Here is a 15814-nt window from a genome sequence, read left to right on the forward strand (position 1 = left end):
ACATCAAGCTGGAAAATAAATGCTGATCTCTTGGCATGCCAGCTCTTCCCCTTATCTGACCTGAGGGGCTCGCTGAAGCCTCTCCTCGTACGTTTATTTATTTATTTCGCTTTTTGCCTGCAGCTTTTCTTTTTCCACCATTTCCAAAAAATCTCTTCAGTGCCAGGCTCTCTCATGTTTTCTTTTTTTTTTTTTCCCCCCTCCAACTTAACACTCCCGCTTTCACTCAAACCAAAAAAAAAAACACATTGTGACATGTCAAAGTGCTCTTGAAATCATGGAAAAAAGCAGGGAAAATGTCACGTTGTTGTGCTGTGTACACAGCTATACGAAATTCTGTTTTTAGTACTTTAGGACTAGAGACTTTTATGGCTCTGACTACTTATAGTATGCGAGTAGTCAAAGTATATTCTTTGCTGTATGTCCTTACAGTACATAAATGTATTGGATTATGTCAGCCTGCGTCTAAAACCTTGTGAAAGTATTTTTCCTTAAAGTTCAAAAAAAGATGTTGCAGTTCTCATGCGTACTTTTGCTCACTATCGTATATCAGATTGATACCGGCCAGTATTCAAGACTACAATATGCAGTATGGGATGCTAAGTCAAAAAAACTTTATCGGCACAGTCCTAGGACACTCCTGTGTTGCTAATAGCCTTTGCACCGCAATCAGAAGATCACGGGTCATCCTGCAAAAAAAAAAAAAGTGTGACCAATCAACAGTGGAATGGGCGTGCTCAAAGGCTGACTGTGGGTGGAATAAATTAAAACAGACCGTTTTGGAAATCCAAGGAAATACAACTGGAATAGGTGCAGATTCTGGAAGATCTACAACAGGGATGGGCAAATATTTTGACTCGTGGGCGGCATTGAGTTAACAAAATTGTCCGGGGGGGTTAGCACGCAGGCCCCGCAGCTAGGAAACCCGAGTTCAATTCCACCCTCGGCCAATCTCTGTGTGGGGTTTACATGTATTCCGGTTTTCTCCCACATTCCAAAAACATGCTAGGTTAATTGGTGACTCCAAATTGTCCATAGATATGAATGTGAGTGTGAATGGTTGTTTGTCTATATGTGCCCTGTGATTGGCTGGCGACCAGTCCGGGGTGTACCCCGCCTCTTGCCCGAAGACAGCTGGGATAGGCTCCAGCACCCCCTGTGACCCTCATGAGGAAAAGAAAATGAATTAATGAATTTTCCTTGAATTATTTGTCTGTAAAAGTGTTATACTATCAGCTGTATGTTTTCATGTTCCTTTAAACATCATACCACATCAAACTGTCTTTAATTGTACAGTTTTTTGTTTTCTTTTACTAAATAAGACATCCGACTTGCAAGTCATGTTTGTATATTAAAAGTTTAAATACTTACAAAGCAACTGGCGGGCCGGATTCAAACGCTTGGTGGGCCACATTTGGCCCCCGAGCTGTAGTTTGCCCACCCCTGATCTACAAAGTTGTAGAAAGTTGCCGGTTATTGTGTGTAACTGCTCTATAGGCATCCACAACTCAATGCGAAGGGAAAAAATACACATTATAAGTCCTCTTTTAAGTACTAATTGACATGCTTTGTTTCTGTACGTTCAGTTTTCTAGTGCTCTGAAATGGGACTCAAATTTATGTAGAATCGTATGTATTTAGTATGTGCATGAATGTGAAACAAGTGTATGTAGTATGTAACGTAACCCTGGTGTGAGGTGAAGGTAACCTCTTGCGGTTAAGGCGGATTGGGCTGCCAGATGCACATCCATTCTGCAGTCTTTCTAAAGCTATTTCACTCCACACATGATTCACACACATACACATAAAAAAAAAAGTGGCCCCCATCTGTTCGACAGATGTTTAAGATCTCTGCTGCACCCCCTGCCCTGTCGCGATGTGGAAACAGACTTTTACACACACACACACATACACACACACACACATACACACACAAAATCCCCTCATTAACAACAAATTAAAGACTCGGGCCAACTATTTCTGTTGTCTGCTTGTAGCGGCAAGTCGTGTAAACAAATACCTGGACACAGGTCGCCATCGTGTGTGTCTGTGTGTGTGTGTGTGTCTGTGTGTTTGTGTTATTGACGTCTTTACACAAAGTTTTGTAGTCTGGTCAATTCAGAAATATGTGACATTCACTGCTATGGTTGAAAAATATTATGTTGGGGGATATATTTTTATTAACAAAATTAATAGGTACTATGTTTAAACATAGGCTGCACGGTGGTCGAGTGGTTAGCGCTCAGACCTCACAGCTTGGAGACCAGGGTTCAATTGCACCCTCAGCCATCTCTGTGTGGAGTTTTCTCCGGGTACTCCGGTTTCCTCCCACATTCCAAAAACATGCTAGGTTAATTGGCGACTCCAAATTGTCCATAGGTATGAATGTGAGTGTGAATGGTTGTTTGTCTATATGTGCCCTGTGATTGGCTGGCTGGCCACCAGTCCAGGGTGTATGCGAAGACAGCTGGGATAGACTTCAGCACCCCCGCGACCCTCGTAAGGATAAGCGGTAGAAAATGAATGAATGTTTAAACATGTTTTTCCAAGACTGTCATTTTTTAGAGTAGTTCATGCAAGTTTTTTCAGCTTTTTTAAACAGTTTTCACACAAATTATGATAAAAAGTGCTATTATTAGAATAGAATCATTGCGGTTGATGTTGCAAAACACAAGAATGGCACAGCCAGAGGTTGCATGAGTAACTAATAATGTTTCCAAACATGCTTTGGGATGCTTTGTTTCACAATGTCACTGTACATGTTGACTTTCCTTCAATGATACACAGCATCCCAGCACTCATGTGGCCTCTGCACACGAGTGCTCCATACTTACCTACTTACCATACTTACCATACTTGTCAACCTCCTGTTTTCATGTACTACCATGTATTTTGTATTTGCATTTTTACATGAAATAGTTTCTGAAATGTGAGAAGTAGACTCATGCGTGAGCTGTCAGTGGTTTCCTAGTTGTCCTCCTCAAACAATTTGGCATTTTATTGTATCACAGCTCTGTATGACATTTTTGCTGGCTGTAGTAATGGCTCTTAACATTTGTGTAAACACAAGTGCCTCCAAAATCATCACAGATTGTGGCTATCACTGCTAGTAAAACAACACTATAGTATTAGATAGTCATTCATTCATTCATTTTCTACCGCTTTTCCTCACGAGGGTCGCGGGGGGTGCTGGAGCCTATCCCAGCTGTCTTTGGGCGAGAGGCGGGGTACACCCTGGACTGGTGGCCAGCCAGCCAATCACAGGGCACATATAGACAAACAACCATTCACACTCACATTCATACCTATGGACAATTTGGAGTCGCCAATTAACCTAGCATGTTTTTGGAATGTGGGAGGAAACCGGAGTACCCGGAGAAAACCCACGCATGCACGGGGAGAACAAGGGAACTCCACACAGAGATGGCTGAGGGTGGAATTGAACCCTGGTCTCCTAGCTGTGAGGTCTGCGCGCTAACCACTCAACCTATATTAGATATATATAGTATATTATTGTTGTGAATATGTCACTTCCTTTGCATGTGTTCATGGTAAGGATTGACCGATACATGGGCCGGCCGATATTTGCGTTCTTTACTTGAATCAGTATCGGCCGATACGCATATGGGTTCACTGATGTATTTTTCCGCCACATGATTTACAGACAGGCATCCGCCGGGTAGCTTTGTGTTGTATTTGTTATCATTGTCACTTTTTCATGTAAATTGAGGGAGCAAAAGCAGTATCGGCCACAAATATTGGCCCAAGCAAAATCGGCCATCAGCTAAGGGTGATGGAAAAAAATCGGATTCGGCCGATTTCCGCCGCATGATTTACAGACAGGCATCCGCCGGGCAGCTTTGTGTTGCCGGAGGACCCTGGAATATTTGTTGTCATTGTCATTTTTTTCATGTAAATTGAGGAAGCAAAAGCAGTATCGGCTACAAATATCGGCCCAAGCAAAATCGGCCATCGGCTAAGGGTGATGGAGAAAAAAATCGGTAGCGGCGTGAGTTTGCCGATGTGTTTTTCCGCCGCATGATTTACAGACAGGCATCCGCAAGGTAGCTTTGTGTTGCCGGAGGACCCTGGAATATTTATCATTGTCATTTTTTCATGTGAATTGAGGGAGCAAAATCAGTATCGGCCACAAATATCGGCCCAAGCAAAATCGACCATCGGCATCGGGTGATGGAAAAAAATCGGATTCGGCCGATACGCGCGTGGGTTTGTCGATGTATTTTTCCGCCGCATGATTTACAGACAGGCATCTGCCGGGCAGCTTTGTGTTGCCGGAGGACCCTGAAATATGTGTTATCATTGTCCATTTTAAATTTCATGTAAATAATCGACTCAAGCAAAATCGGTCATGGAAAAAAATCGTATCGGCATCGGCCCGAAAAAAAACATATCGGTCGATCCCGAGTTTATGGTGGTGGTTTATGGTCGTCGATATCACCCACCCACAAGTGTTCTCGACTTGAATTGTTAGCAAAACATTGATTGGTTTCACTTCTGTCAGTTTCTAATTTATACAATTTTCGGTGCTGTTTGACTTGTCAGGCTTTGTTGTAACCGAGGACATCGTGCTAGGTTCAAGGTCCAAGCGATATTTGTCATCACAGGATGGGTAATGTAGATGTGACCATGCAAGGTAATGGCGGGCGATACGTCTAATGTGTTTGTACAGCAAGGTCAGCGCTGCAGGCAAAAACATCGGAGTCGATCAAAAACTCGTCTCTTTTTAAACTGAAGCTCATTAGCCATGACAAGTGCCCTGTTGACCCGTTGTCTTCTTCGCCTCCTTGTTTCCTTACTATCCTCACTTTTTTTTTTTTTTTCTCCTCGGCACACATTCATCATTCAGGACTTTGGCAAGGCAGTCCCCGTGTGTGAGAGAGATGCCAGAGGCACACTGTGACTGTGTACAACAGAGGTTCTGGCCAAGGACAACACTACGGACTGTGTCCTGGTCTAAACCCCTATTCTGGAAATGGGGCAAAAATGTGTTTGGGGGTTGTAATGATGATTTGCGTGAATTTCATTTAGAAATAATAATAATAGCAGTTAAAAATGTGCCAAATTCATGAATTTTAGGCCACAATGATCACAAAAGAAGCTAAGGAAATACTAGAGACTGATAAATGACAGAATATAAAGCTTTTGTTGTGAAATGTTGACCGTATGAATGGGGTGGGGTCATAGGTCAGAGCCAGTATTATGTCCATGAGGAGTGAGTTGTCTTTCTTTATGACAAAAAGCCGAACTATAGTGGCTCTTTTATCAAAAGTGGAGCACACAAGTGAGGGAGATGATAGATCTTTTTCCTGTTTGGTGCTCATAAACAGGATGTAGGGACATTTTTTTTACTGTAGGAACATCATTCATTTGCACTTTATGGTAATGGTTTAATTTCATTTGAACATGCATCAGATTACAATTGAATGCATCCCATAATCAGTTCACAGTTCCACATGTCCAAAAGGAGTAGGAAGAAGCAAAGCTTATTAAATCCTACCCCTCCATCTGGTACTTTTACAATCAGTAACTGTTACATTTGTTCACTTCCTGCTTTCCTAATATAATTTAGGTTTTTTTTTTTTTTATTTATTTTCACTTTATTATATTTTAATTTAATTTTTTTTTTTAATTTTTTAAATTGTTTAAATTGTTTAAATTTTTTAATTTTCATTTTTTTGTCACGTACCGTAGTACATGGTGATATGACCATCCAATGACATAATGGGTACCATAGTAAGTGTCAATATAGTGATATATATAGCACATCATGACTGGTTCAAGACTCTTCATCCTTGTATTTAGCAAACATCAACTGCTTGTATTGTTTCTTGAATTGGCTCATCGTTGTGCATTGTTTGACTTCCTTACTCAATCCATTCCATAGTTTGATTCCACATACTGAAACGCTATGGCTTTTTAACGTAGTCCTAGCATATAAATGTTTCAAATTTAGTTCTTCCCTTCTGTCAGATTTTGGAGAAGTAAACTGATTGTAGTAGCGTCATTAGCTAATTCCAGTGTAGATTTTTCACTTTTTCCACTTGGTTATTTTTAATTTAACACTTACATGAACTCTTTTTTTCTTTTTGTGGTGTCACTCCAGTCTTATGACTGCTTGCTTCCATAGTAAAGATGCAACAATGGACCGTTTGTGATCCCATACTCGGACATGACATTGATGATGAACTATGAAGAAGCTGTTTAATGTCTGAGTGCTCAAAAGTGCAGGCAGATTCTTATCCATCATGCCACATCATGGAGCTCTTTTTCTTCGTTTTTTTTCTTTTTTCTACCATGCAAAATTAATTCTGGAGCGTGACAGTCAGTCCCAAACAGGCTGCCAGAGTCTCATACAGTAGTAAAATCGGCACAAAGAAGAACAAGGAATCCCATAGCAGATGGTGCGAAACCTCCTTGGGTCTTGATTTCAACATTGTCCAGCCTGCCAGATTATAGAAAGACTTTGTCACTGGACTTGTTGTTACCGTGTCCTAAAACAGCGTACTCTTCTACTCCTGTACTACTGACGACCTGGTGGGTTTTAACTCCCTCGTTGGGATTACCTACACTTGACTTTTCGATTCGCGTTTTAATCCAAACACTCCCACCTTCTCCTTTGCAATGTATTAGCTTTTTATAGTGACGGTGTAAACACGGTTAATGTTTTTTCATCATCCTTGACTTAACATTTACTCCTGACCAAGCTCAAAGTAAATGGTGGGCTGTAAAATAAAGCATTTAAAAGGCAAGCAGGGGGAGGAATTAAACAGATATTGTTCTGGGAGCTGTTTAAGAAGCAAGAGGTGAACATAAACACGCACAAATAAAGATTTTTTTGCTCTTCTGCAGGCTTTCTCTGGGAATTATTAATAATAATTTGTGGGTTTTTTTTAAATTAAAAATATACACTACTCGTCAAAAGTTTCATTTGGAAAATTTTTTTGGACAGTCTTTCTCGGCAGTCCTGAAGTCGCCACTTCACTGATGATACTGACTCTAGTGTTTGACGGCTACTATTTAGTGCAGCTGCCAGGTGACGACCTGTGAGGCGTCTTTGTGTTAAACTACACACTCTCAGATATTTGTCTTCTTGCACAGTTGTGCATCGTTTTTCTGTCCTTGTTAGACCCAGTTTGTGTTTGTAAATGGTAATGGTAATGTCCAAAAGGAGAAGGAAGAAGCAAAGCTTATTAAATCCTACCCCTCCATCTGGTACTTTTACAATCAGTAACTGTTACATTTGTTCACTTCCTGCTTTCCTAATATAGTTTACGTTTTTTTTTTCTTCTTTTTTTTTCCCCGTACCGAAGTACAAGGTGATATGAGCATCCAATGACATAATGTGTACCATAGTAAGTGTCAATATAGTGATATATATAGCACATCATGACTGGTTCAAGACTCTTCATCCTTGTATTTAGCAAACATCAACTGCTTGTATTGTTTCTTGAATTGGCTCATCGTTGTGCATTGTTTGACTTCCTTACTCAATCCATTCCATAGTTTGATTCCACATACTGAAATGCTATGGCTTTTTAACGTAGTCCTAGCATATAAGTGTTTCAAATGTAGTTCTTCCCTGAGATCATATTTCTCCTCTCTTGTAGAGAAGTAGTGGATGACATTTTTAGGTAATTGGTTATTTTAGCCTTATGCATTATGGGTTTTCTAATAATCTATTAGCCTTATAAAATGATGAACTCAATGATGCAGAGGACTGACAGTTGCTGATAGTAGGCCTCTAAATCATCTGATTCATTTTAATTGTTTGTGAAATGGATAAAAAATATTTGTGAAATGGGAAAATTTGTTTGTGAAATGCATGAAAATGTGTTTTTCTTTGGAAAACAAAGAAATGTGCAAGCCATCCCAAACTTTTGAGCGGTAGTCTAGGAGCTATTTAGTAGTGTGTTCCCATGTTTCTAATATCTGTTGATTTATTTGTTGTTTTCGTTTGGATTACTTGATAATAGTTTTTTGTTGATTATTTATTTGTTTATTCATCATATTTTGTTAGGGTTAAGTAGTCGTTTATTTCATTGGATGACACCCTGGGCACCTGCAATCTATTTCTGTAGGCAGTGCTCACAGGACCAGCATGCACCGTGGTGGGCCTATGGTTTTTTTGTACCAGAGCAATAGAGGCAACCTTTTTAGTATGCCTGCTTGGTAATAAAAATAAATAAGAAGAAACGGAACAAGGTTGTATGGACAATGACTCTTTTGCCTGCGTAAAACACAACCTGTGGTGCATCAGTAGCCTTTTGATTATAGTTTAAGTTTAGTTTAAGTTTATTTTTGAAGGACAAATAGCCACTACAAGTAGTGTACAGTATAAAAATATTATGATGATGATTAATTTTCAATATTTTGACATAGCCGCCATAATTGGGACATGCATCACATCTGGAATTAGATTGAAAATAATGAGTAGACCAGGACATTAACGAAACCTCGATGGCTGAAAGCGATGCGGGATCTCCTCCTGTGTGACTTCCTAATGATGGAGTGGGCAGACTGCAGGAATTACATGTCTACAAGGCCCGCGATTGCGAGCAGATGTCAGGTCCGTGTGAGGCCACATTTGTCTGCAGACACGTTGATGTTGAATGCTCCACTGCGTCTCAAATCTGAGCTGTTGACTCTATGGTAATGATGCAAGTCGGTCTAAACATAACAAACCATTAGCATCCTCAGCATGCTGGCCGGGGAGGATGGCGATCTGACTCTGCAGGATGTGTGTGAGAGCGTGAGACGCGGAGAATGCAGATTAGTTGACTTTGTCTGGCTCTGTGCATAAATAAGTGCAGGGTGATGTAATGTCATATTGTCATATGCAGCAATATATTGTAATAGGGGTGTCAGGACATGCTATGGGGACATTAAAACATGACAAGATTTTTTCTTTGGAGAAGGAAAAGACAATCTGACTGTGAACTACAGTACGGCATCGTTAGTATGAATAGCAATACAGTCATGGATGTGGTAGTCTGCAGTAGGTCCAAAAACGGCTACAATGAACAGCTATCTCCAAGCAGAAACTGTAGTAATTATACATTTTACATAAGTATTATCTTTAGCTGGTTTGAAAACTCCCGCCTCTCGCCCGAAGACAGCTGGGATAGGCTCCAGCACCCCCCGCGACCCTCGTGAGGATAAGCGGTAGAAAATGAATGGCTTAAAAGCTGCATAAACCCCTCCACAATGCAGCTGAACAGAGCCAAGAAGGTAGAGCTTGAACACATCGTTCTGTCGCCTGGTAACACATCACATTCCTAGACTTGAAACCAAGACTGTCTGGCTCGCGGAACATGCATGTGTGTCCAATATGTGGTGAGGGGGCCATCTGTGCAACATGCCTCATTGCAGAATTGAAAGAAAAACATTCATTCATTCATTTTCTACCGCTTATCCTCACAAGAGTCGCGGGGGTGCTGGAGCCTATCCCAGCTGTTTTGGGGCGAGAGGCGGGGTACACTCTGGACTGGTGGTCAGCCAATCACAGGGCACATATAGACAAACAACCATTCACACTCACATTCATACCTATGGACAATTCGGAGTCGTCAATTGAACTAGCAAACTCGACACAGAGATGGCCAAAGGTGGAATCGAACTCGGGTCTCCTAGCTGTGTGACCTGCGCGCTAACCACTTCTCCGCATTTCAGCCGAAAGAAAAACAATCAGTGAAAAAAATAGAACAAAATATAGAACAAAAAGGCATCATGTAAATAACAAATTTTCACGCTGCTGTCACTTTGAGGCAGCTAACGTCACTGCAGCCAACCAGTGACTGTTAAGTTGAACGACTTTGGCCTAGCGCTCTCTCACTGACCACTCTAAAGTACAGTCATGGCAAAAAATGATGAGACCACCCTTGTTTTGTCATTTATTGATCCATTTTAAAGTATACGTATCTGTTTGTACAGATATAATGATGATACAAAAATAGTTACATTTATGAGCTGATATCTAGCAAATTTCATACTTTTCTTGATAATAATCAAAGTCACTTCAGTTGTTGCATGAGTAAAGGTAGCTTTAGTTGTGTCAGGCATTAAAATGAACAAGAATCTGAAGAAATGTTTTTTCTTTGATTTTCAATAGTTCCAATAGCAAATGGGGTCAGTAGTGCACTTTTCAATGTGCTATATGTGCTTCAGATGTCATGTTTGTGAAGTATATTTATGTATTTTTTTATATTTACACACACGCACACCCTCTTAGAAGTAGTAGTAGAATGTGTACATGTACACATAGACATAATCTGAATTTAAAAAATGCCGATTAGACCTATAATTGACTTCCTGTCATGTTTTTTTCATGAATGCCGTCATCAGCTTGTTTCACATTAGAAACCACATTACTATTACAATATACAAGATTATATTAGAATTTTTTTTATCGATTTTAAATAAAAAATCAAATTCTTCAACATCTCTGTCAAGACTCCAGCAGAACGACATTCATTTAATTTCTTTACCACCCTCCCTCACTCAATCTTCCATGCGTTGCCTTTGCTCCACTTCCATCAAATGCCTACTAAGTGCCGGTGAGACCAATCGGCTCCAGCATCTTTAAGAATTAATGTCATTTTAACGAGACACAGGAGTTAAAAAGCTTTAATGGAGTCATTCATGAGTTGTCTTTCTCTTTCTCTCTCTCTTTTTTTTTTTTGTCCTGCACAGCCATTGCAGATTGATGATAATTTCTGCGGCCATGACTTCAACCAGCCTCTCGGGGGCACCACCACCATCGAGGGCGTTTCGCTCTATGTGGATAAGGAGGACGGTATGACCTCTGTGGCGGCCTATGACTACCGAGGACACACGGTGGCGTTCACGGGCACTCGAAGCGGACGTTTGAAAAAGGTAATCCAGCTGTATTTTTTTTTTTCTCTGCTTGTTGATTCGTCACTGCTTCGTATAAATGGAAGCATCACAAAACGTGGGGTATGAAGTTGTTCCGGAAATGTTCCTTTTACACAGACGGGATGCTGCCTTTGGGCAGGGAGCGTGGTTGAGAGATTGAAACACTCACTTTGACCGCCCTGTGGTGTTGTAAGCTATTGTCGCCGTCTGACGGGGATTTTATACACTGATTCGCTGGGTTCTGTATGGATAACGGCTTTCATTTTGCTTGATCCTTGTCTAAAAGAGGCTTGGGGTAAAGTCGTAAAATACTATCAGCCAGTTGTTGAGGTGTCAGAAGGCACAGCAGCTTGAGAAATGTAAAGAAAAACTATTTCTTTCAGGTAAAATGAATAGATGGAGCTCTCCTCTTTCTAGGCTTTGCATTATTTGCATTCACACAGCATGGACTCTGAGTGTGTGTGTGTGTGTGTGTTTGTGTGTTGAGTAGACGTCACGTCGTGAGTGCCAATCAGCCACTTCTTCATCTCACATCCAGCTGAGCTACCTCTGTGATATCTATCAACTTCCCTGGCAGGATCCGTTTATTTTTAGTGTCCCGTGGAAGGAATGTTAAATCAAATAGTTGCTTGAGGATTTCAATAATTACAGAGATTTTCTTATGGTTTGTTTTTGTATCTTGTAGTGGCTGGCTGTGGGGATGTAGATTGCCGTACAGTGGTACCTCAGTTATTAATCCATCAGAAACTGAATCAATTTATCCCGTATTCCGAGGAAGCAGAGATGAGGATACTGAGGTTCTCATTGGAGTGACCAGGATGGATAGGATCAGGAACAAGTACATCAGAGGGACATTACATGTTAGAGAGAAAGTCAGAGAGGCCAGACTGAGATGTTTGGAACATGTCCAGAGTCACAGTACACATTGGAGTACAGAGATTAGGATGCTGAGTTTCTCATTGGGAGTGACCAGGATGGATAGGATCAGGAACGAGTACATCATAGGGACATTACATGTTAGACCTAAAGTCAGAGAGACCAAACTGAGATGGTTGGAACATGTCCAGAGTCACAGTACATGTTGGAGTACAGATATGAGGATGCTGGGGTTATCGTTGGGAGTGACCAGGATGGATAGGATCAGGAACGAGTACATCAGAGGGACTTTACATGTTAGAAATAAAGTCAGAGAGGCCAGACTGAGATGGTTGGGACATGTCCAGAGCCACAGTACATGTTGGAGCACAGAGATGAGGATGCTGAGGTTCTCATTGGGAGTGACCAGGATGGATAGGATCAAGAACGAGTACATCAGAGGGACATTACATGTTAGAGATACAGTCGGAGAGGCCAGACTGAGATGGTTTGGACATGTCCAGAGGTGAATATATTGGTAGATGCTGCGTTTAGAGCTGCCAGGTAGGAGGCGCAGAGGAAGACCAAAGAGGACGTTTTGGGATGTAATGAAGGAGGACATGAGGGTAGTTGGTGTGAGAGAGGGTAGTCGGCTCTCCTGACTGCTACCAAGTAGCCTCAGTTAGCCTCAGTTTCTTTAAAAGGGACCTTATGCTCATTTTTGTGGACTCCTATAGAGCAGTTACACACAATAACCACAAAGCATTCCAGATCTTCCAGAATCTGCACATATTCATATTCATCAACCGGTTCCCATCGATGCTCGGCGTCCAACCCTCTGCCGGTGGTATACATTGTGGTCATCTAGAACCATACATTGCTAGACTTGTGTCCATAAAATTTTTTAAAGCCGCCATTTGAGTCTATCAGTGTATATTACACTAATGCTGCTGCTGCAGAAGCTTACTTCCTTAGACTGCTTCCTGTCTGTGGGGTTTTGCCAAGTCGACTGAAACCTTGCCCACTAGTCCTTGTACATGACCCCTTAGTCCCGCCTGTGTGTGTGTGTGTATAGACAAATGATTTGTGTGTCTATGTAGACATCTTGGATGATATCCCGGTCACTGGAATCCTATTTCCTCTCATATGGTGCGTCTTCATCTGTTTGGAGATAAAGAGGGTAAAGCAGGGTGCGGTGGCTAGCCGGTGTCCTCATGCACATCAATGCAGTTGGATGCGCTCTGTCGCTGTCTCGAACAGGCGATGAGACGGGACACCAATTACAATAAATCAACAGAGGATTCAAGCAATACAAGTCTAATAAGCTTAACAATAAATAAGGGAAACACCCCTAAGGCATAAGAAGTCTGTGGAATAGCTGTCAATAAATGAGCTGGGAATAAAAATAATAGTTGGTGTGAAGGAGAAGAATAGTTGGCATCAGGAAGAAAGCAAGATGGCTGAACGATATATGGTCTAATTCAGGGGTGGGCAAACTTTTTGACTCGCGGGCCGCATTGATATGACAAAATTTACAGGGGGGCAGACTATATATTTTACATGTAACAGTCCACCTGGTATTATTGTATCTGTAAAATTGTCATGCAATCTGCTATTATTATTTATTATTTTATATTTATATTTAAATATTTTAAAAACAATAAAATATTATAATAATTACAATAAAATTAAAATAATAATTATTATATTATTATGTAAAATATGCAAATATAACAATAATATTATATATAATTAATATAATAATTAGCATTAATATAATAATTATAATAATCACAATAGTTATAATAATTATTATTATAATCTAATAATAATCTAATAATAATAATTATTATTATTATTATGTGCTTGTGTCCCTTTTTTCAGGAGCACTTTGTAAACAACAGACCATGTCAAAAAACTAAATTGATAAAACCATCAAAAGGTTGGCTCAGGCCATGATGCCAGGTTGTATGTTGAGTTTAAATGAAATACTTTGGAAAGATTGGGCGGGCCGTATTCAAACACTCGGCGGGCCGGATATGGCCCCCGGGCCGTAGTTTGCCCACCCCTGGTCTAATTGCTATTCATTGGAAATTAATGTGTGCTTTTTGGCCCGCTGAAATGCAGAGCTGCACTCTATTGATGTACACACGCTTGTATTTTCAGTGTGACTTACAGTTTATTTATTGATCTGTGAATATACAATCACTCATGTTCATCGTAAACGAGACAGTCTATTGGATGCCAGACAAAAATCATGACTGATAACAGAACCGGGACACTTTCTATCCGATATTATGACAAATCACAAACACAATTCTATACACTGTATAGAGTTTCAGTTTGATTCTCCAGGCAGAATATTATTTTGTGTCGCAACACAGGGCGGAGACCGAAGATAAGGGAAATTTAAGTAATCCGTCACCATCATAGAACCCTTAGAGACTATATAGATGTTATTTATTTATGTTATTTACAGCCAAAACTCTACACCCAGACACCACGAGGGTTAGTTTGTTAGAATACTTGCTAAATTTAAGTCATATATGCACTAAAATCGAATTAAAATAAGATACTTTTTAAAAGCAGTTTCAAGTTTGAAGTAAAATTGCATTTGTGGCGCTTTGTATTGAGTTGTGGACTCCTATAGAGGAGCTACACACAATAATAATATTTCTTCCAGATTCTGCACCTATTTATGCAGTGTTTCCATGGATTTACTGCCTTACACCCAAATGGTCTTCACCTCCACGTAGGTACGCCCGCTCCACTGTGATTGGTCACACTGCCAAGCACTCCAGAGGACTTCCGGATACGTAGTTTGGCGTTTACTGAGTCCAGGCAATCCGCAGTCCTTAAATAAAGAAGTCAGGGCTCACTTCCAAATGCATAAACGTCATTATTTGATGCTTTGGTACCGTTTAAAACGAGAATACAACATAAGAATACAACATAAAACATTTTAGTCGGTGTTCCAAGAGACATCCTTCGGAAAATAAAGCCCTCAGATGTTGGTTTAAAAAAAAAAAAAAAAAAAATCCATGTATTGGCTCCATTTTGTCTTCTCTGTGGTGTACCTGGGAGTGTAGGACACTCGTGACACATCAGGCAAGATGAAACGGAACACTTCACAGCCTGAAGTATTGCGGATTTTAGAGTGGTGGTGGTGTTGGAGGGGAGGGGGGGTGGGGTGGACCACAAAGAGACAACCCAGAAAGAGCAAAATGGATGGACTTTGAGCGGGTGCTGTTTAGGTGTGGTGATGGTTGAGGTGTGAATGGTTTCACACCATTTCATCATTTGCCCGCTGGCTGCAAATACAATTTACCCCCCCCCCCCCCTTTTTTTTTTTCTTTCTTGTATCTTAGAAGATACTTTGAGTGACAGGATGGGTTTGGAGTATGGAGATGTTGAGGTAACCATGACAACCATATGACTGACTCCAATGCTGCTCAGTGACTGGAGCAGGGGTGGACCAAAAGTTAGGATGCTCATATGTTTTTTTTTTTCTACCTTTGCAAATATTCTTAATTTAATATTAATGTTAATATTCATGTCCAAAAGAAATAAGCTCTTTTACAGTATTCAGTGAAAGGCAACCGGTTTTCATTCCAATCTCTTCCTATAGACTCTGAGCTGTTGCTGCCATAAAACTAGCCTGTCAGAATGATTAAGCCTAATCAGGCAACACGGAACGGAGGGTAATTTAGCATGGGAATGCTAATTAGCACTAGCATTTAGACTGGCAGATGATGATTGAAGCGGTGCAACCAGCTTAAATGGCAAAAATACAAGGCGGGCAAAGATGATTGATAATTTCCAGTCAGACTGCTGTTGTTTTCTGTGTAGCGGCATCCCAAATGGAAGCGACCCATATGCGTACCTTCGCCACGTAATGAGCAGATGTGTGCAACACCTGCGCACACAAAATCCACCTTGATTTCGCTAAGTGGTTATCCACATGATGTCATTTTTATGATGCCTATTTTGAATGAATTTAGGTGAAATTTGCAACACATTAATTGTCTTTTTAAAACTTAAATGTCAAAGCTATATAAAATCAGATC

At 40.6% G+C, this 15814-nt stretch overlaps 1 protein-coding gene across 2 annotated transcripts in view; it reads left to right on the plus strand.

The window, feature by feature from the left end:
• The window catches only part of LOC131137090 (plexin-A1-like), a 169909-nt gene that overhangs the window by 38611 nt on the left and 115484 nt on the right, over nucleotides 1-15814 (plus strand). For both annotated transcript variants that reach the window (XM_058084628.2, XM_058084630.2), the window contains exon 3: nucleotides 10710-10892. In XM_058084628.2, the coding sequence (XP_057940611.2) occupies nucleotides 10710-10892 (183 nt within the window). The remainder of the gene's footprint in view (nucleotides 1-10709; nucleotides 10893-15814) is intronic.

The sequence above is a fragment of the Doryrhamphus excisus genome, linkage group LG17 (genome assembly GCF_037039965.1).
Source record: "Doryrhamphus excisus strain RoL-2023G ecotype Guam linkage group LG17, RoL_Dexc_Guam_v1.1, whole genome shotgun sequence".
Lineage (NCBI taxonomy): Eukaryota > Metazoa > Chordata > Actinopteri > Syngnathiformes > Syngnathidae > Doryrhamphus > Doryrhamphus excisus.